Source organism: Paramisgurnus dabryanus, chromosome 1 (assembly GCF_030506205.2).
Source record: "Paramisgurnus dabryanus chromosome 1, PD_genome_1.1, whole genome shotgun sequence".
In the NCBI taxonomy this organism is placed as follows: Eukaryota; Metazoa; Chordata; class Actinopteri; order Cypriniformes; family Cobitidae; genus Paramisgurnus; species Paramisgurnus dabryanus.
The window spans coordinates 52,013,664-52,034,266 of record NC_133337.1 but is presented as its reverse complement, the minus strand read 5'-3'; the positions used below and the strand labels follow the sequence as shown (position 1 = coordinate 52,034,266).

At 40.7% G+C, this 20,603-nt stretch overlaps 1 protein-coding gene across 4 annotated transcripts in view; it reads left to right on the top strand.

Moving 5' to 3' along the window:
• Window positions 1-19,887, top strand: part of srcap (Snf2-related CREBBP activator protein) — a 30,631-nt gene extending 10,744 nt beyond the window's left edge. For 2 of the 4 annotated variants that reach the window (XM_065262813.2, XM_065262809.2), the window contains 26 exons: window positions 1,794-1,881; window positions 1,974-2,063; window positions 2,167-2,343; window positions 2,429-2,673; window positions 2,754-2,931; window positions 3,027-3,163; window positions 3,256-3,425; window positions 3,545-3,737; window positions 3,852-3,988; window positions 5,750-5,936; window positions 6,136-6,305; window positions 6,405-6,559; window positions 6,658-6,873; window positions 6,962-7,126; window positions 7,297-7,470; window positions 10,659-10,979; window positions 11,082-11,248; window positions 11,389-11,699; window positions 11,792-11,994; window positions 12,203-12,372; window positions 12,475-12,671; window positions 12,758-12,872; window positions 12,967-13,086; window positions 13,266-13,445; window positions 13,571-13,654; window positions 13,748-19,887. In XM_065262813.2, coding sequence (XP_065118885.2) covers window positions 1,794-1,881; window positions 1,974-2,063; window positions 2,167-2,343; window positions 2,429-2,673; window positions 2,754-2,931; window positions 3,027-3,163; window positions 3,256-3,425; window positions 3,545-3,737; window positions 3,852-3,988; window positions 5,750-5,936; window positions 6,136-6,305; window positions 6,405-6,559; window positions 6,658-6,873; window positions 6,962-7,126; window positions 7,297-7,470; window positions 10,659-10,979; window positions 11,082-11,248; window positions 11,389-11,699; window positions 11,792-11,994; window positions 12,203-12,372; window positions 12,475-12,671; window positions 12,758-12,872; window positions 12,967-13,086; window positions 13,266-13,445; window positions 13,571-13,654; window positions 13,748-18,289 — 8,892 coding nt within the window. In that variant the 3' untranslated portion in view covers window positions 18,290-19,887. The remainder of the gene's footprint in view (window positions 1-1,793; window positions 1,882-1,973; window positions 2,064-2,166; window positions 2,344-2,428; window positions 2,674-2,753; window positions 2,932-3,026; window positions 3,164-3,255; window positions 3,426-3,544; window positions 3,738-3,851; window positions 3,989-5,749; window positions 5,937-6,135; window positions 6,306-6,404; window positions 6,560-6,657; window positions 6,874-6,961; window positions 7,127-7,296; window positions 7,471-10,658; window positions 10,980-11,081; window positions 11,249-11,388; window positions 11,700-11,791; window positions 11,995-12,202; window positions 12,373-12,474; window positions 12,672-12,757; window positions 12,873-12,966; window positions 13,087-13,265; window positions 13,446-13,570; window positions 13,655-13,747) is intronic. The other 2 variants (XM_065262812.2, XM_065262814.2) reach the window with 2 other exon arrangements.
• The last annotated feature ends 716 nt before the right edge of the window (window positions 19,888-20,603 follow it).

Genomic DNA, 20,603 nt, shown 5'->3' with positions numbered 1-20,603 from the left:
AAAAACAGCAACAGTAGTGCAACATTCTCGAAAAAAATATGCAGAGTGGACTGCTGCCATAATTGAAAGACATTACTGCAGGCTTCAACCGGCTGCTTATGATTTAGGCAATTCAAAAATTATTTTAAATAATGATTCGATCCATTTCAAACAACTGTTCAAAAATGAAACTTTAAATAGACTTACTTGAAGTTGAGAACATGCTGTGTTTTTTATTAAACATAATCGACACTTAGGTGGAACTAGGCAGGCATAATGAAATGCGCAAAAAGACTAGGGCCATTACAAAAATTTTGGTCAGGAAAACAAGTCGATCAACATTTTAGGGGTCCAGAGTAGAGTGCTTTTCATTCACCATATGTCCATCTGTTGAGAAGACGCACTCCGACCGCACTGATGTCCCAGGAAAACTCGGGTACTTCGTTGCCAGCTGCACAAGGTGGGGGATTTCGTACTACCAATCTTCCATCACAAAAGCGGGTCGCTGTCAGCTCGCAAGGGTGGCTCCTTGTCATAACTCATCATCTCCTGTAAGGTCACAATTTCGACGCTCTCTCGTGTTGCACAGGTTTATTGACGTTGTCCTCCATTTTCTTTGCAAAACACTAGATGCAGCGATTGAAAGCGTGAAACTATAGGTGCGTAAAATTGCTGGGTATTTTCTGTCTAGCTTTCGCACACCTACTGCACTTTCGGAATTCTTTATTTTCTTTTTCTGCTTGTTTGTGAGTTTTGTTACATCTATATTTTTAACTGTTTAATTCTTTTAAAATTAATAGTGTACATATTTGGTTAAAATCGATTGCCTATTTTCGTTTTCAAAACTATTTTTGGTTGGTACGATCGATTGTGCAATCGATTTTCGAACGAAAAATGACACCCCTACCAGTGATTACCAAATACCACATGTTTCTTTATTTTAAATGTTTTTAGTTAAACATGCACTGAAGATTTTATTTTTTTAATTTTTTTATTATAAATATTTCCATGTCAAAGAACCCAAATCCAGTCATGGACACGTTGCGGTGATGAAAATTTTCCCCTTAAATGTGGAAAAAATCATGGGAAATCATGGGCAAAATAGTACATGAAGAGGTGTTTGTAACTGTATGCTTCTTATTTTGATACTTTTACTTTGCATTTACTTTTTTTATCAAAATGTTTCATGACACCTCATAAGTCTAATTTCGCAAAAAACATCTGGATCAGCAAAGAGCAAAACCCCATATTAACATCGGTAACTATACTGCTTTTCCACTGCGGGAGGCAAAGGGTCTGAAAAGGTCATTGCAATGTTTCTTTTGGAAAGGTAGATACGCGATATGATTCTTTTTAGATGGATTCAGATATTCTACGTTGGTGGAACATTGTGTTGCTTATGTAGTTTGTGTACGTTTACAAATTATTGCAACAATATTTATGTTTTCAATTACAAGCAAACTACTACTTCTACACAACCAAAAACGTGTGGTATCTAATTCACTTTTAAAACAGTTGTTTATCTTCATTATTTTGGTAATGTTATTCACTTTGTACTGCACTGGTGAATGAGACATGAATATGCTTCTGGTCTGTGCGTGTTCTTGTGCTTTGGAGGAGGCGTGACTTTGGATGACGAGGGTGTGGTCATGATTTTAGTGCTAATCAAAATCAGCTACCCTGCCTTTAACATGAACAGACACGAATATACCTACTTGTTAATGCATTCTCACCCTCCGAATCGTCACTGTCATTATTCACAAGACATCATATTCTTTTAGTGCACTGTCCTTAGATGCTTTTTTATTGCACAGGATGTTGAGTCAGAACATGAACCCTCAGATGCTACCTCTTCCACAGTTGAGGATGAAGACAAAGAATTCAGTGCTAATGAAGAAGATGGTACATAGAGTTTTTCTTAAGAGGTTTAAGCTGGGAGTCTTAATAACTGTAAGAGAATACAAGAGTTGAGTGTTCTTTATGCTCTTCTTTAGCGGAAGATGAAGAGGACACCATTGCAGCTCAGGAAATCATTGAAGGAGATGGAGATCATGCAGATGAACTTGATGACCTTAATAGAGAGGGTAACTGAAATGGTGTCTCTTATTTTTCCCAAATGTATTATTTCCATTTTTATGGAAAGAATTCAGGTATGGTTTAGGTTTGAATTACTTACTTGATTCACAGGGGAGATGAGCATGGAAGAGCTCCTAGAAAAATACAGAGGAGCGTATGCCTCTGATTTTGAGGAACCCTCAGCTTCCGCATCTCCAGACTCCTCAGAAGAATCAGAGGGCACTGAAGAGGAGGCAGATGAAGAGACAGAAGGAGAGGACAGTATTGATGAGAGCAGCTCATCCTCAGGTAAAACAATTTTGTGATGGGAAACATTTCTTGTCGAAATCAATGAATATTACAGATCATCAATTGTGGTTTACTCCATTTTCAGATTCCCAGGAGGCTGTAGATAGTGATGAAGATGTTGAAGAGGATACGGATGTGGGTAGTGAAGAGGATGAGGAGGAGGATGGTGACGACGATGAGGATGTAGGTGAGGGAATGGAGGTTCTTCTGCGAGAGGGAGATCATAGTCCCACTGTTCCTACATCTCCTCGACCCAAGAAAGAGATCAGTCACATTGCTGCTACTGCGGAGAGTCTTCAACCCAAAGGATACACACTGGCAACAACAAAGGTGACAACATACACAAACCCTTCAGCTCCACAATAACATTTTTGTTTCTGTTTTGCGCTAACTGAATTATGTAATTCAAGGTCAAAACACCAATTCCTTTCCTGCTTCATGGTACATTGCGTGAGTACCAGCACATTGGACTGGACTGGTTGGTTACCATGAATGAGAAGAAACTTAATGGCATTCTTGCCGATGAAATGGGACTTGGCAAAACCATCCAGACTATTGCACTGTTGGCTCATCTAGCTTGTGTAAAGGGTAACCTATCCCACATAAGTTTGTCATAAGTATGTTTTAGAAATGTGGTGGATGTGTGCGGTTCTACAAAATGTTTTGTCTTTCTGCTTTTTCAGGCAATTGGGGTCCACATCTGATCATTGTACCCACCAGTGTAATGCTCAACTGGGAGATGGAGTTGAAACGTTGGTGCCCAGGATTCAAAATTCTCACCTATTATGGTAGCCAGAAGGAGCGCAAACTCAAGAGACAGGTACTAAATACAATATTCATTATTAATATAAATTAAAGGAGTAAGATGTTCATTCTTCATGTTTCACATTTCTCAATTTCACTATTTCTCAGGGCTGGACCAAACCCAATGCTTTCCATGTCTGCATCACCTCATATAAGCTTGTGCTGCAAGATCATCAGGCTTTTCGGCGTAAATCCTGGAGGTACCTTATTCTGGATGAAGCCCAGAATATTAAGAACTTTAAGTCTCAGCGCTGGCAAAGTCTGCTCAACTTCAACAGGTACTTTTCTATGGGTCATTTTCTATACAGGTCCCATTTATAATGTCTTGTGTGCAAAACCCAGGTAATACAAATACGATCTGTAATGGTTTATTTACCTCTCGATTGTTTCTGTACAGTCAGAGGCGGTTGTTGCTCACAGGTACCCCTCTCCAAAACAGTCTAATGGAGCTGTGGTCTCTTATGCACTTTCTCATGCCGCACGTTTTCCAGTCCCATCGTGAATTTAAAGAGTGGTTCTCCAACCCACTCACTGGCATGATTGAAGGGAGCCAGGAGTACAACGAGGGCTTAATCAAACGGCTTCACAAGGTACACAGAGTATATGAGAGATATACAGACGTTTACAGAGATATACATGTTTTTTAATACAATATTATAAGGGGGCTTATAGAAGCGTAACACTCTCTCTGTCATTTTCTCTAGGTGTTAAGACCCTTTCTGCTGCGCCGAATCAAAGTAGATGTGGAAAAGCAAATGCCCAAAAAGTATGAGCATGTGGTGCGGTGTCGACTCTCCAAAAGACAGCGTTTTCTCTACGATGACTTTATGGCACAGGCCTCGTGAGTATACAAGGACAGCAGATATGTTACCTAGCAGTGGCGGTTCTAGACAAATTTCACTAGGGGGGCCAAGGAGGGGGCAGTGTTTTACCAGAGGGGCACATAAAAAATGGCAAGAAATTATATTTAAAGATTATAGGGGTGGTTACAGGAATTAGTTTAGGACAGGACTAGGCCTTAGTTTTTATTAGGAAATATAACTAGTTTTAACAAAATGCCTTACTAAATACATTACTTGTGTGCATTTTGAAGCAAAACAAAGGGCACGGATATATTTTAAGATTTAAGCTCTTACATTTATTGTAGTCTAGTACTAGTCTAATCCCTTTACGGGAAACCACCCCTTAAACTTTATTTTACTTTACAATCATATAAATATTTATTTCATACAAAAGTGAGTGCAGGTGCAAAAGAGGAGCCTGGACTCTTTTCTAAAGCCCTCCAACCGGAAATCATTCGAGCCTACTCAATAAACTTTATGAAATGCAACTTTTATAAATACAAACTTTTGTTTTAGTTTACATATAAACACACATTGCTACACTGTCAGAAATAAAGGTACAAAACTGCACCTTTTGTGTCACTGGAGCTGTACCCTTTCAAAAAGTACAGCTTTGCACCTATGTATTTCATTTTAGTATCTTAGAAGTACATTCTGGGACCAAAGAGAGCTTATTAGTACCTCAAAAATACATATTAATATCTCAGAGGTACATATTGGTACTAAATGTTTACATATCTGTACCTAATGGTCCATACAATAACCTTTTGAAAGGGTGCTGCCCCACTGACAGCTAGGGTAGATATTTTGACGTTTTTCTAACAATGTAGGTCCTTAAGGTACGGTAATCTACAAAAAATTTCATTCTGTTTTGTATTCCTGTAAAGGTATCAAACGGATACTTAGGGTACAGCCCCAGTGACAGAAAAGGTACAGTTTTGTACCTTTATTTCTGACAGTGTAGACAGTTAGGGACCACAATCTAATCAATATTTAAAATTATATTTATTTTAAATTGTACATTTTTTATATGTAACATTTAATTATATTCCTCCAATTTTATGCAGGTAAATGTAAGAGCATAATTACAGCACTTTTTACAATGTACTATTTAAAAAGTTAGCGAGATGTTTGTTTTGCTGGTTGTTGATGAGTAACAGCTGTGAATGATCACAACGCGCTTAAGCAGCCACGTCACAGGAGAACAAGTGAACAGTGTCCCAATGTGAAGTGAGCTTAGAGTCCTTACCAGTGCCCAAACCTGCATACACATTCTCAACATCGGGAGATTGGGAACGAATTGAGACACTCGCCGAGCAGCACCCACAGGGCGGCTACAGTGATTGGGTGCGCCGCTCTAATTTGCCCGTGTAGAATGTTGCATCGCATTAGTTCCGCTTTTGGCGCTCGCGTGTAAAATCAAAATACATTTATAATTTTTTATTTGGTCAGCACGGGGTGACCACAGGGGTGGCCAGGGACATGTCTACAGAGGCACGGGCCACCCTTGGCATCCGTGTAGAACCGCCACTGTTACCTAGTCTGTAAAACCCAATTAAAGTAAATTTTTGTGATTTAATGTTTTTTACATAAAATCATTGTACGTAAATAAAAGAACATTTTGTGATAATATTTATACTTATTATATCTTTAATATGAACTGAGTAAGGTCATGTCAATGTGAAATTTTAATGCTTTTGATGACATTAAGTGCTTTTAATGTGTGTCGTATGTATAATAATCTTATTTTTATTTTCTAGAACACGAGAGACTTTGGCCAGCGGCCATTTTATGTCTGTGATCAACATCCTGATGCAGCTGCGGAAAGTGTGTAATCACCCCAACCTGTTTGATCCGAGACCCATACACTCTCCCTTTATCACAAAACTCATCGTCTATTCTACTGCCTCACTGGTTCAGCGGGCTCTTGAGACCTCACCTTTTGAGGTAAATGGTGGAAGATGATCACTTTTACTAAACCTACATTTTAAACCTTCGATTTCAAAGCCTTGAAAAAAGAAAAACTAGTAAACTTAGAAACGTTATGATGTTAAATAAAGATTTTTTTTTGATCACATAAATTAATCACCAATTGGTCCTAGTGAGCTCCAAAGAAAGTAAATAGATATTTTTGTTTTTTTCAAAGCGCTGTGATTTGTCCTTGTTTGACCTCGTTGGTCTGGAGCAACGTGTATCTCGATACCAAGCAGATGTTTTCCTGCCTCAGAGAAAAGTGACACGTCAGCTTATTCAGGAAATCATGGAGTCCCCTGATCCTCCTCCCAGACCAAAGCCTGTTCGCATGAAGGTCAACAGGTATGCAGATAAAAAGGCTATGTGTATATTGTGGAATACAGAAACTGGCAATTGATCATAGCTTTTCTAAATATTCTGCATTTGTTTCTACCTTTGTAGAATGCTCCAGCCACTTCCTAAGTCTGATGGGCGTTCAGCAGGAAATACTCCACGACCCTCGTGCCCAACCACCACCACTGTTGCTCAGGCACCAAAGCCTCCCCTAATCACAGAGGTTGCCCCTTCTAAGGCTACTTCCCAGCCAGCAGCTCCAGGTTAGCTCAAACCTCACATCCTGATAAGCTAGCGCCTGTCATGCATGAGAACTTTATGATCATTATACAGGAAGAATAACTTTCTACTTCTGTTTTAGTTTGTCCTGTTTCTCCTGTCACTGCTCCAAAAGCCCCAGTGGCTCCAAGCAGCACCCCTTCTGTAACTGCAGTCAGGCCTCCAGCACCTCATCCAGTGACTATACGCGCCTCAGCCCCCACTAGCATCCCAGCTGTGACCACTCCCACTCAACCATCCAGCAACCTCATGACTCAAAGAGTTCTGCTCAGCCCAGATATGCAAGCTCGGTTGCCATGTAAGTTATTTTATTACTCTTATATAACCAGTCGTTTTGCTAAATGGTGAAAAACACAGTTCAACTGTTTTTATGTATCTATGTACAGCTGGGGAGGTGGTGAGTATTGCTCAGCTAGCCTCTCTTGCTGGCCGGCCTGTGTCATCATCTCAGGGCAGTAAACCAGTCACCTTCCAGCTTCAGGGCAACAAGCTCACACTCTCTGGGACTCAGCTACACCAAGTCCCTGTGCCTCAATCACGCCCCATCCAAGGTAACCACCTTCTTCCACGTGTATATTAGTCATAAGAGTATTCTGCTTGTGGAACTGATCCACTGCCTGCTATGGATAGGTTTCGCATTTCCTGCATGCCTTCAGTCTTTCGGTGAGTGTGTGATGGAGTCTGTGGGCTAACACTTTCTTCTGTGGTTGTGCCTCTTTAGGAAATGTAATGCATCTGGTTTCCAGTAGTGGGCAGCACCACCTTATTAGTCAGCCAGCTCAGGTGGCAGTTCTTCACACAGTTAGTCAGTCAGTTAGCAGCTCAGCAATTCCTCACCCAAGCAGCACAACCCCAACCTGCTCTGGACTAGCAGTACCTTTCACCGCTACTCAAGGTACTTGTGCTGTCCTTGAGTTTTTTCTTGTCTGGGTACAGCCTGTATCCCGGCTAGCAAACAACCTGTTTTCTCAGCATGCGCATGAGTAGTCTGCTAAAGGTTCTTTGTTTGTAACAGCATGTGACAGATAATTTTGTGCGGTTTGCCGGCTACTAACCAAATAGTTCCTGTTGGATAAGGTGCATTAACTCTTGCATGAAAGTTACAGTTTTGCAAATTGTAGGTGTTACATTTATTTTTCTTAATGGTTGAATAGTTTTGTGAGCTGTTAAGTTTGTACTTTGAATGTTTGTACTGTTTTATTAGTTTCTTATTTTTATTTCTAAATTCCTTTTTTATTTCTTTTAAATACGTATTGCTTATTATTAGGGGTGTGACGAGACCCTTACTCCATGAGATAAGACATGAGATTGGGTTCATGAGAATGAGACAAGATTTTTACACTTTAAGCCTCAATGATAAAATATATGAATGGAAAACTAAAAAAACCTAATTTTGAAATGTTTTAACTAATGCAGGAGTGTCCTTAACAACTATTTTGGTAATTGATAATGAAGTAATTTTATATTTTTTGGTATTAAAAATAAACCTAAGTATGCAATAACCTTTAAAATAACATAATAATAATGATGCAATAATAATTGTTTAAAAAGTATCACAACCAAGTAAACACATGATTTTATTAAACAAAAACTTTAATATATATGTACTAAAAACAGCATGAGCTTCGGAACCATTTATATGTCCCACCCACTTTTTAAGACTAATGATATTGGACCCACTCCCTTTTTTTCTGATTTAGGGCATATACACTCACCTAAATGATTATTAGGAACACCATACTAATACTGTGTTTGACCCCCTTTCGCCTTCAGAACTGCCTTAATTCTACGTGACATTGATTCAACAAGGTGCTGAAAGCATTCTTTAGAAATGTTGGCCCATATTGATAGGATCTCATCTTGCAGTTGATGGAGATTTGTGGGATGCACATCCAGGGAACAAAGCTCCCGTTCCACCACATCCCAAAGATGTCCTATTGCAGTGTTTCTCTAACTTTTTCAACCCAAGGACCACTTTATCTTCCAATTTTTTTCTGAGGACCACCTAACAGAATCCCACTCTAACACGCCCCCAAAAAACAACAAAATAGGAAGGATTAGCTAAATTTAAGTTTAATATGCACTAATAACTATTTTTTTAAACACAAATGCAATGCTATGTTCAGAAATTTTTATATGAATTTTATTTCAGACGAAAAATTATATGTGAAATAAGTTGCAGCTTAATATGAAAAATCTACTTAAATAAGTGATGATTGTATAAACACCTAGTTTAGGTCATCTTTTGGGGGACCACTGGGGGGTTTGGCGGACCACACTTTAAGAATTACTGCTCTATTGGGTTGAGATCTGGTGACTGTGGGGGCCATTTTAATACAGTGAACTCATTGTTATATTCAAGAAACCAATTTGAAATGATTCGAGCTTTGTGACATGGTGCATTATCCTGCTGGAAGTAGCCATCAGAGGTTGGGTACATGGTGGTAATAAAGGGATGGACATGGTCAGAAACAATGCTCAGGTAGGCCGTGTTATTTACACGATGCCCAATTGGCACTAAGGGGCCTAAAGTGTGCCAAGAAAACCTCCCCCACACCACCACTAGCAGCCTGCACAGTGGTAACAAGGCATGATGGATCCATGTTCTCATTCTGTTTACGCCAAATTCTGACTCTACCATCTGAATGTCTCAACAGAAATTGAGACTCCTCAGACCAGGCAACATTTTCCCAGTTTTCAACTGTCTAATTTTGGTGAGATCGTGCAAATTGTAGCTTCTTTTTCCTATTTGTAGTGAAGATGAGTGGTACCCGGTGGGGTCTTCTGCTGTTGTAGCCCATACGCCTCAAGGTTGTGCGTGTTGTGGCTTCACAAATGCTTTTCTCCATATCACGGTTGTAATGAGTGGTTATTTCAGTCAAAGTTGCTCTTCTATCAGCTGAATCAGTCGGCCCATTCTCCTTTGACCTCTAGTACCAACCAGGCATTTTTGCCCACAGGACTGCCAAATACTGTAAATTCTTTGTAAACCTTAGAAATGGTTGTGTGTGAAAATCCCAGTAATTGAGCAGATTGTGAAATAATCTGACCGGCCCGTCCGGCACCAACAACCATGCCACGCTTAAAATTGCATAAATCACCTTTCTTTCCCATTCTGACATTCAGTTTGGAATTCAGGAGATTGTCTTGACCAGGACCACACCCCTAAATGCATTGAAGCAACTGCCATGTGATTGGTTGATTAGATAATTGCATTAATGAGAAATTGAACAGGTGTTCCTAATAATCCTTTAGGTGAGCAGTGTATCAGCCGCCTTCCAAAATGCTAAACATGTCTCCCTAACAAGCTTATTAGTTAAATCAGGTGTGTTAAATAAGGACCTCAGAGCAGTGCTTCCTAATCCTGGTCCTCGAGCAACCCCTCCCAAAATTTTTAGATCTCTCAATAAAATGGCATCTACTTCAGTAAATGCTTTGAACCCACCCTTCGTTTATTTTGCTTCTGTTGCCCATGATAAACAGCATTATGTATTATTACAAATGTCTACAGAGGGTGCCAGCAGACTCGCGATTGTTATTTTTATTACACAACACAGTTATATTATACAACATTTAAATCTTTAATATTTGTCCAATTCTTTACAATAGAAATTATGTAGCCACTGTAATTCTTGAGCAAGTACATGTATACATTAAATCATGTAAACTTAGAATGAGGGTTTTAATCTGCTAAAACGCTTCATGTTCATGATCAACAGACACAACACTTCATTGACTTTATATGAGTTCCCAAACGAACATTATATCAAACAAAGAAGCATATACAGTAAAATATAATGCATGCACTGTAAAAGGTTTTGCCACAAACTAAACTTTATGCTTGTATTATGAGACAGCATTTTACCTCCACAAGAAATCTTGTGATGTTTTAATCTCACACAATCTTGTCACACCCCTACTTATTATTGTCCCTTCTTTTTTCATCTAAACTCTGTTTACACCTGACATAGAGATGAAAGATTAAACACTTATTTGATCATTCGAAATCTTGTCTTTTAATAGCTCCGCTACTTTAAATCATATTTTTGCATAGTAACTAAACATACCTTTTGTTTATTGCAGTTCCAACATCTATGATAAGTGGGCCTGGAATTGTAAAGATTGTTGTTCGCCAGTCAGCAAGTAAGGAGCCCAGTTTAGTCCCCACTTTGGCTGTGCCTCCTTCTCCTCGTCCTGCCGGTCCTCGCCCTGCTCCTCCTCAATCGATTACCCTGCATCCTCATGGCACACCAAACCCAGTTCTCAGAGCACCCGCTTCATCACAGCCTCCACCCCGACCTCCAGTTTATGCTGCTCCACCCCGAACTGTTGCTTCATCCCAGACTCCGCCCCCTCGGCCTGTGTTAAGAGTGATACAGGCACCAACACCAAATCCAGAACCAGGTGAGACTGTTCCAGATAAAAAAAATTTGAATTTGCTTAATAGCAAATAGAGGATTAAATTATTAACATTTTTGCTTTATTTGTGTGTAACTCTGTTTGCAGTAGCAAAGGTAAATTCATCTTCAGGGCGTGAAGACACACATAGTGAAGTAGTTACTTTGCGTATGAGCGCTCCCAAGCCAGCATCTTCGTCTCAGAGCAGCGTATCAACATCCCAGCGCCCCCGCATTCAGCCTCTGCCACCCCCACCACGATCTCCTTTCTATATGGTAATTATAAAAATACCTGTTTGATAAATCTGCTATCATGGTCAACGTTGACAGTTATTTCAGTAACATTTTTTGCTGTTTTGCTTTGTCCCGGTTATTTGTCACTTTTCACTTATTTGTCACATGGCTTTTTCTGACAGTCATGGCTCGCAGACAGTCGCAAGGGTCAAAGAGATGACACAATCTCTCGAATCATTCGCATCAACGAGCTACACTCCAGTGCTAAGCCTGTGTATGGCCGTGAGGTGTTGGACTTCCTAACCTTCCTCCCAGGACTTCAACCATCCCCAGCACGTCCTGTTCTAGGCAGGTGGAGTTACTCGGGGTACAGCTCCTGCCTCACTGCCCAATCACAGCATACTCATAGCTTCCTGGAAAAGAGCAAAGCCCTGAAAGAAGTCATCCACAACTCAGAAGAGAGGCTTCAACTTCTCAATGAAGTTATAGAAAGGCATGTCTTACAAACACCTTAAATCGTGCATACATAAGATATTAAACTTCGTTGAATAAATCTAAATAGTTTTTAATTCCTTCACACCACAGGTTTACTTTTGTTATCCCTCCAGTGGAGGCGAAACCTATTACAATGCACAGCTGCCACCCACCTCCCTCTCTCAGACATGAGCAAACCCACTTATCTTCGACTCTATCTGCCCGTCTCTCTCCGCTTACTCGCAATCTACATCGCATCCAGTGTAACATGAGGACACATTTTCCGGACTTGAGGCTTATTCAGTATGATTGTGGTAAGTACTGGGACTTTAAGGACAGGTTTATTATAGGTGATTATAATGGGATGGTACTGTTCTAGTATATAGCTTTGAATTGATTTTTTTTGCTGAGCACCAATATAAAATTAATCATAGTCTAGATTTTACTGATGTATTAAATCATCGTACATAATGTATTAAAATCTGCTGTTTTTGTGATCTGCAATGTTTTTTTCCTGTGTAGGTAAACTCCAGACACTCCACCTTCTACTTAGAACGTTGAAGGGAGGAGGGCACAGAGTCCTCATCTTCACTCAGATGACACGCATGTTGGATATCCTTGAGCAGTTCCTCAACTACCATGGGCACATCTACCTACGGTTGGACGGGAGCACGCGCGTTGAGCAGAGACAAGTAAGTAACAAATGAGTAAATAATATTAGTAGTTGGATGTTTACATGTTTGACGTTCGTATTAAGACCTGCAAGCCAAACGTAGAGTATTTGATTCTTACAGGCTCTGATGGAACGTTTCAATGCAGACCGCCGCATATTCTGCTTCATCCTATCCACTCGCAGTGGAGGTGTGGGTGTTAACCTGACTGGGGCAGATACAGTTGTGTTCTATGACAGTGATTGGAATCCAACCATGGATGCCCAAGCTCAAGACAGGTGCCACAGAATTGGACAGACAAGAGATGTCCACATCTACAGGTAAAAACCTTGCCCATTTATCAGCTTTTTTAAATCGCACAGACTATAGAACCGTGTTTAATACTTATGATTTGATATTTATTTAGGCTAATCAGTGAGCGTACAGTTGAAGAAAATATTTTGAAAAAGGCCAATCAAAAGAGGATGTTGGGGGATATGGCTATTGAAGGTGGAAACTTCACCACAGCCTTTTTCAAGCAGGTATGACTTATTTTGTTTGGGCTTTCAAAAGTATAGTCATCGCATGTGCTTACAATTTGGAACAATTAAGTAACCCACTACCTAATTTCCACAGCAAACTATTAGAGAGTTGTTTGATTTGTCAGAAGGAGAGAGGAAAGATGCTGAGTCAAGTGTGCCTCAGTCAGAAGATGAGGAGTCCATCAATAAACAACAAACCACAATTTTGGAACAGGTAATTATTTTTCACTTGACACAGAAGTAAATTGTTTGTTCATTTTATACTTTCTTGTTTTAAACAGGACATTTTTCATGTACAGTGATCATGGTACAAATTCTTTTTTTTTTTTTTAAATGTATTTAATTTTTCAGACAGCTGAAAAAATATATAATTTCTATATGTTATTTTTCCAGGCCCTTTGTCGTGCAGAGGATGAAGAGGATATAGTGGCTGCATCTCAGGCTAAGGCTGAGCAGGTGGCTGAGCTTGCAGAGTTTAATGAGAACATCCCTCTCGAAGATGGTGACAGCAGAGACCAGGAAGAGGAGGAGCTCTCCAAGGCAGAGCAGGAAATTGCTGCTCTTGTTGAACAGGTAGTTTATTCTTTTCTTATTTAATGCTTTTTTACAATGTGGCTTGAATCTTTTAGTCTGTAAATTATTCTGCTTCACAATTTGCCTTTTTTCCGCTAAATGTTTATTGCATGTGTTCTGAACAGCTCACTCCAATAGAACGGTATGCCATGAATTTCCTTGAGGCCTCCCTTGAAGACATTTGCAAGGAGGAGTTGAAGCAAGCAGAGGTAATCAATAAACCAGAATCCTAGGTTATTTTATTTATCTTTTATTCAATTTTAAGAAATTATATCTAAAACATATATTGTCTTGACTTACAGGAACAGGTTGAGGCTGCAAGAAAAGGTTTGGATCAGGCAAAGGAAGAAGGTCTGAAACTGCATCAGTCATCTGACAGTGATGATGATTCTATAACTCACAGTAATGAGGAACCAACTCCTGCACGCCGACCTCGAAAACACAAAGAAAAGGGTGCTCCTTCAACAAGGGTCAGTGGCAGGCTTAGAGGGACACCTGCTGATGATATATCCTTATCAAGGCTATCTCCAGATAGGGAGAGAGGCAGGAGGGGGGCATTAATGAACTCTACACCTCAACAAAGAGAAGTAACTGACAAAGGCAAGAGTCCGCGAGGGCGAGGGGCAACCAAAGAATCTCTGTCACCCATGTCATCAGAAAACCAGAAACTCCAAACCAACCAGCAGTTTTCAGATTCAGCTAATGTTTCCCCTACTCTGCAGTGTTCCGACCCAAAAAGCATGTATGTGCCATCCCCCCACCAACAGGCAAACTCCCCATTAAGCTCAGTGCCTTCAACCCCTGCATCTTCTGCAATAGACAGAAGCTCTGGTGGGCATCAGTCCTTATTATTGGCTGTTAACAAAGAGGACAATGAAGAGCATATGGTAGAGGCACTATCTGATACTGTGCAGCATAGCAAGAGAGATAGAACAGTATCTGCATCATCAGACTCTATCTGTTCTCCTGAGCATCAGTCTGAACAGGATGGTCAGCTGTCCCTTTCTCCTACTATGACATCACCTAACTCTCGCTCACCACGAAAGCGGCAATCAGCTGAAAGAGAGATTCTCAAGGGCCTTCCAGAAGATTCTCCATCAGCCAAGGTTCTTCGAAAGCTACCAGGTCGCCTTGTCACTGTGGTGGAAGATAAAGAGCCAAGGCGGAGAAGGCGCGGCGCTAGTGGAAGTGGCGGAGCACAGACTGAGGGTTCATCGGAGGAGACCGAACAGGCAGAGCTAGTACAAGAGACAGCTTCTCACTCTTCTGAAGCAGTTGGTCAAACTTCTAAGGACTCTATTCCCAAATCAACACCAACATCTTTGTCTTCGTCCCCACCACCACGTGAGCATGATCAGGTCTCCTCTTCATCACAGTCTAGTCCAGGGAAAGGCCACCCCCCGTATTCTCCAACACACCATTCACCAGACATGCCTGTCCTGCGAAACCTACCTGTACGACGGCAGCTGGAAATAGAGTCTCGAATGGCTGCACAGTTAGGAGAACAGTTTGTTGGAAGAGGTCGTGGGTTAGGATGGAGATCTGCCTTGTCACCCAAAAAACAAAAAGCTACTTCTGATAGGGACAGTGCCGCAAACTGTCCTGCTCCAAGTGACTCAAATGTGAATAATCCTGTACCACTGAAACGCAAAAGGGGCCGCCCTCCTAAAACACCACAAAGGGGTCCAGACTTGCCAGAACAAAAGATACCTGTAACCCAGAAAACAAGTCCTGAACAGAGTCCCCCTGTCTCACCAAAACGTAAAAGAGGTCGTCCCCGTAAAGATTCCACAACAAGTACAGCTATAACTTGTATTGCGGGACAACAAGAACAATTACCTACAAGCTCATCTCCATCTACTACTACTGTGGGAATTCTTTTATCCCAAGAGCCTAATTTGCCAGTGTCAAATGTTATGCCTGTGACTTTACCCACTGTAAGCCAAACTCCATCCACAAACTCTCCTAAAGTCAACCCCACTTCACCCTCAAATGTTGCTTTATCATCTGAACCAGATTTACAAACAAACCAGACCACTACATCTGTTTTATCATCTTCCATGCATGGGGACTCTCTAAATAAGTCTTCGTCAGAACTCTCACATGGTGGTACCAGACATGCCAGTTCGAACCCCATAACTGCATGCACGGATTCTCAAACAAGTACACACCAGACTCAATCACACAGCAATTCTACAGCATGTGTCTCCCCAAAACAGACCAACACAACTTTACTTCCTACACTACAACTTCCTAGTGATCTCACAGAACCTTCAGCTAATACAATTTCTATCCAAGCCCAACAGCATACCTTTACACCTGTCCTTGATCAGAGCAGTGAAATCGCAGTTTCTTCAGAACCTTTGACTGATGTAGAAACTAAAGTAAATACACTCACCACTAATGAGAGCATAGACTCAAATATGCAGATTGAGACGACTTCACAATCCTTCGATGAAGTGTCTCTTCAACCTTTGACTGTTACAGGCATAGATGTAGAAACTGAAGTAAATTCACTCACCACTAATGAGAGCAAAGACTCAAATATGCAGATTGAGACGACTTCACAACCCTTAGACAAAGTGTCTCTTCAACCTTTGACTGTCACAGGCATAGATGTAGAAACTGAAGTAAATCCACTCACCACTAATGAGAGCAAAGACTTAAATATGCAGATTGAGATGACTTCACAACCCTTAGACAGAGTGTCAACTTTGACTGTCACAGGCATAGATGTAGAAACTGAAGTAAATTCACTCACCATTAATGAGAGCAAAGACTCAAATATGCAGATTGAGACGACTTCACAACCCTTAGACAAAGTGTCTCTTCAACCTTTAACTGTCACAGGCATAGATTTAGAAACTGAAGTAAATTCACTCACCACCAATGAGAGCATAGACTCAAATACAGAGATTGAGACAACTTCACAACCCTTAGACAAAACGTCTCTTCAATCCTCTGTAGAGCAGATTTGTGATACAGATTTACCTTCTACTTCCCCAAATCAGTCATCTAGCCAACATTTATCTGTACCTTCTTTGACTTCTGTAACTGAGCTAGAATCTGAATCAGAACCTGTTGTTACACCTACTGTGTCGACAGATGTCCAACTGACCATCCCTATGTCTGATCAAACATCTGTTTCCCCCTCACAATCTCAGATCACACCTATCCAAACAGCTGTACATTGTACACATTCTTCACTTGCACCAAACCAAATTCCCTCCACTCCGAATCCAACAACAGCAGATTCTTTGTCCACATCCAACTATAAAGATGCAGATTCTTCTCAACCCCAAGACATGCCAGCTAAGATCATGGATAAAAATCAAGAAGACCAAAACCCACCAAATCCAGAGGCAGTTGAGAAAACAGAAGAAATTGAAATTGACAGTGTTGGTGAAGATGATACGGAAGAAAAAGACACCGTCTCATCTCAGCCAAAAAGAAGGAAAATTGATAGTTTGCCAAAGGAACAGACACTTAATGCCTCTGAACTGCCAGCAGCAATCTTAGATGTTGAGATCCATGATGCTCCCAAGAATGACGGACCTGATAAGCCATCAGAAGAGGACAGTCATAAAGAGGACAGAGAAACCAGAACTTTGGCTAAAAAACGAAACATCAGTAGACAGAGCAGCCAGGAGTCAATACGTTCCTCTTCCCCATCTTCTGTATCCTCCTGTGGTACGAGATCATCCAGGTCCAAAAAGAGTGGAGAGGGTAGAAAACCTGTGAAAAGGAAACGAGAAGATACAAAGTCTGAAAAAGAGAAAAAAGAGGAGGTGTCTGCACAAAAACACCAGTCTAAATCTTCATCCTCCTCTTCAGACTCTGAGGACTCTAATAGCAGAAACCGACGTCTAACAAGATCAGCCCAAAGAAAGCTGGGGAATGATGAAAAGGTTGTTAGCAATGATAAGAGCAATAAAAGACAAAGAGTTAGGTCAGATAAGAAGGGTCAGAACACCAACACCACAGATGGGGAGTCCAGCGGAGAAGCAAATTCTAGAAAAACACGAAAATCCACAATTTCACAATCCAACACTTCAACGTCCTCTGAACCTGAGGTACTGGGCAAACGCTGTTCGGCCCTTAATGCTGCAGCCAAGCTTTTGGCAATGAGAGGAAGAGGACCAGATACACCTGGCCCCAGCCCTAAAATGAAGGCTGCTGGACAGCAAAGTAAACAACAGACATCTGAAAAAAGCAGTATGCCTAAAGCCAAAACTGGACTGGATTCTCCCAAGACATGCAACAGTAAAGCAGGGACTGGCAGACAAACCCCCAATCAGTCAACCGAATCACCTCAGTCCTCTTCTGCTGCCCGATCCACCCGGCAGCGGCCAGGCAGCCTCGTTCCTCCCTTGGAATCTGAGAGAGTTAAAAAAGACGAGAAGAAAAAGACATCTGATTCCAAGGAAGAATGTGAAGAGGAGACGAGAGAAACTAGGTCTTCAAGAGGCCATAGTGCCTGCAGTAGCATAAGCAGCGAAAGAAGACCAGGCAGCAGTAGAAGTCGAAGCAGCAGCAACAGCAGCCAGCGTACCCACAGTCTAAGTTCACAGAGTACGGAGCCTCCCCGCCTTCGTTCCAGAGCACCCTCTTCTGGTAGTGATACAGAGAGAGGCAAAAGTATTAAGAGGAAGAGTGAGGGAGGAAGAGGCAGAAAGAGCAGGCGAGAGAAGAGGCCTGAGAAACCTGAACTTCTTGCAGGATCAAGTGATGGGACTCCTGACAGGGTTCTCAGGAGTGTAGCTGCCCTGGCAGCAGCTCAGGCACGCCCTCCAGCTAACAACACACGCTCTTCATCCACCCAAAACCGGCACTCCAAGACGTGATGAGGAGATGAGAAATGTTCTTTAAATGTAAACAGAGAAAGGAGAATGGCCAGGTTTTATGGATTCAAGGAAAGGGGATCAATTTCATTAAAGGCCATAGTTTAGCTGTATAAGAGAGACAGAAGATCTTTTGCACATTGGGATTAGATATGACCTCGCCTTTGCCCTCTCAGCTATTTTAAGTCAAGCCATTTACATTGTGGAAAGGGTCTATAGAAGTGGGACAATAATGATGAAGAATTAGTCATCTGTGACAAATGTGTCCTAATAATTTGAGTTATAATGGGATCTTTTACCCTACCACAGAGACTTTAAAACGTCAAAGTAGCTGGGCAAGAGGCAAGAGGCAAGATTTATTATTTGTTCACACTATGTACTGTAATCATAAAGACTGGAATACTATGTGAAGTGTTGGAAGATTGGTCACATAGATTGTACTCTTTTACAAAGCGTGCTGCAAACGGTATTGATGAGAAAGAGATTCATTAATGCTACATTTAAATGATTTAGTCGGAATTGTACAATTGTAAAGTTTTTAGACTGTTGCATTCTGGATAATGTTTGTCAGCTGTTTGGCTATTGTTTGTTTCAAGTCAGTTGATAAATTAAGAAAATTATATATCTTCCAGGGTATGAAGAAGAGGGCAGGTCTATAAATGTTTTTTTGGGGGTGGGGGCTGCACTATGCTGGAGTTACTATTTGCTTAGATCATCTGTCTTGTGTATTGTTTCAGTCCATAACTTTTAAGTTCTTCTGCTGCCTGCTTTTCCAGTTTGCACATGTAAAATGTCCCAGTTTTTGGAGTGCATAGGTGATTTAGATTATTTTCCCCCAAGGACATCATCTTGTCAATAGATCTTTATTGGTACCTCATGCTGCATTTTGTAAGCTCTAATGTTGTATCTCTTGAGCTTGTGATAAATCTTGAAATTTGCTTGTCATTTGCTTTACAGCAGTTCAGAAATTGGAGACATCCTGTTGCAATTTTTCTTCACTTTTTCCCAGTGTTAGTCATTTATAATCATCTTTACACATTAAATTGTATTGAGTTTGATAAAATGAGAGTGCCTGTTGATCTATACAAGGATCCATGTTAACATATAAAAGTTTGGACATCTGTAGCGCTTTAAGTGTACCGTTACCGTAATGGATGGCATTTTTAGGATGAAGGGTGGAAAAGTGTACGGTTTTCCACTTTTCATCATAAAAACGCAATCTCTGTTCAAGTGCAACCAAAACCCAAAATCAGTTCTCCAGTGAAAATTGCTTCTGTCAGCTATTTTTATTTCTGGAGTATTGGTCCTTTCCTTTGGGGGACTGATGCTGTGTAGGTAGGAGAGACTTTAAAAAACCTCTTTAAGAGGAATATCTTATACTTTGCCACACATTGGCAGTCAAGTGAGTTGTAAGCTGGCTTTCTTTACCCTTTTTGGACAGAGTCGTTTGGGGTATTAGAAGAATATGGTGATGGTCTTATTTTCATTTTGATTTGTCTCTTCTAATTTGTAACATTCCTTATGTTCCCTTGAAATTCCACATTGTTTTACTTGAAAGATTGAAACAAAAGAGTTGAATAAAAAGATAAAAAATGCACAAATCTCTTTTGCCATTTCTTACAGTTTAAGGTATTCCTTGACTTAAAACACCATACACAACCTTGAGAAAAGGATCATCATGTGTACAAGCATGCAGAATAACCACAGCATATTACTAGTGTTTCAGTTCAAGACAGTTAGCTGGATATAGTCGAGTTTAGCTGTTCATTTTCATTTTAGCCTCAAAAGTGGTATTAGACTGGCATGTGTGTTAATCAATTCGTTTAGTAGCCTATATTTTGTCCTGTTGCACTGTTTGTATATGTCCCTGTCTGTAAAATCCAAGACAAAGTCTTGTAATCTAATTATATGCGATAAGGAGCATCAAAGTTTGATTACAGTCATTGATTTGATGACCTTACTCAGTCAATATTAAAGATATCAAAGCTATATTTTACATTATGAAGGATGGTTTTGCGTAAAACAAATCTCAAAAAATTGGCTAGCTGGGTTTTCACAGACTGGGTCACATGCGGCAAAGTAAATCTGGGATCAGCCATGAATCCCATAGGACTTATGTGCCAAATACTAGTGCAAGATCGAGAACCAATCAGAGATCAAGTAGCCTACTTTACAGCTCTGCTTTCGCTTGACCTCGTGCTCTCATTTGGTGTGTATGACAGCACTTGGTAACGCAATGGCCTTGAGAAAATCGGCTATTTCCTTCTAAACAGCCATGCAAATCCGTGACACCCCGGCGCAATGTGATAAATACAAA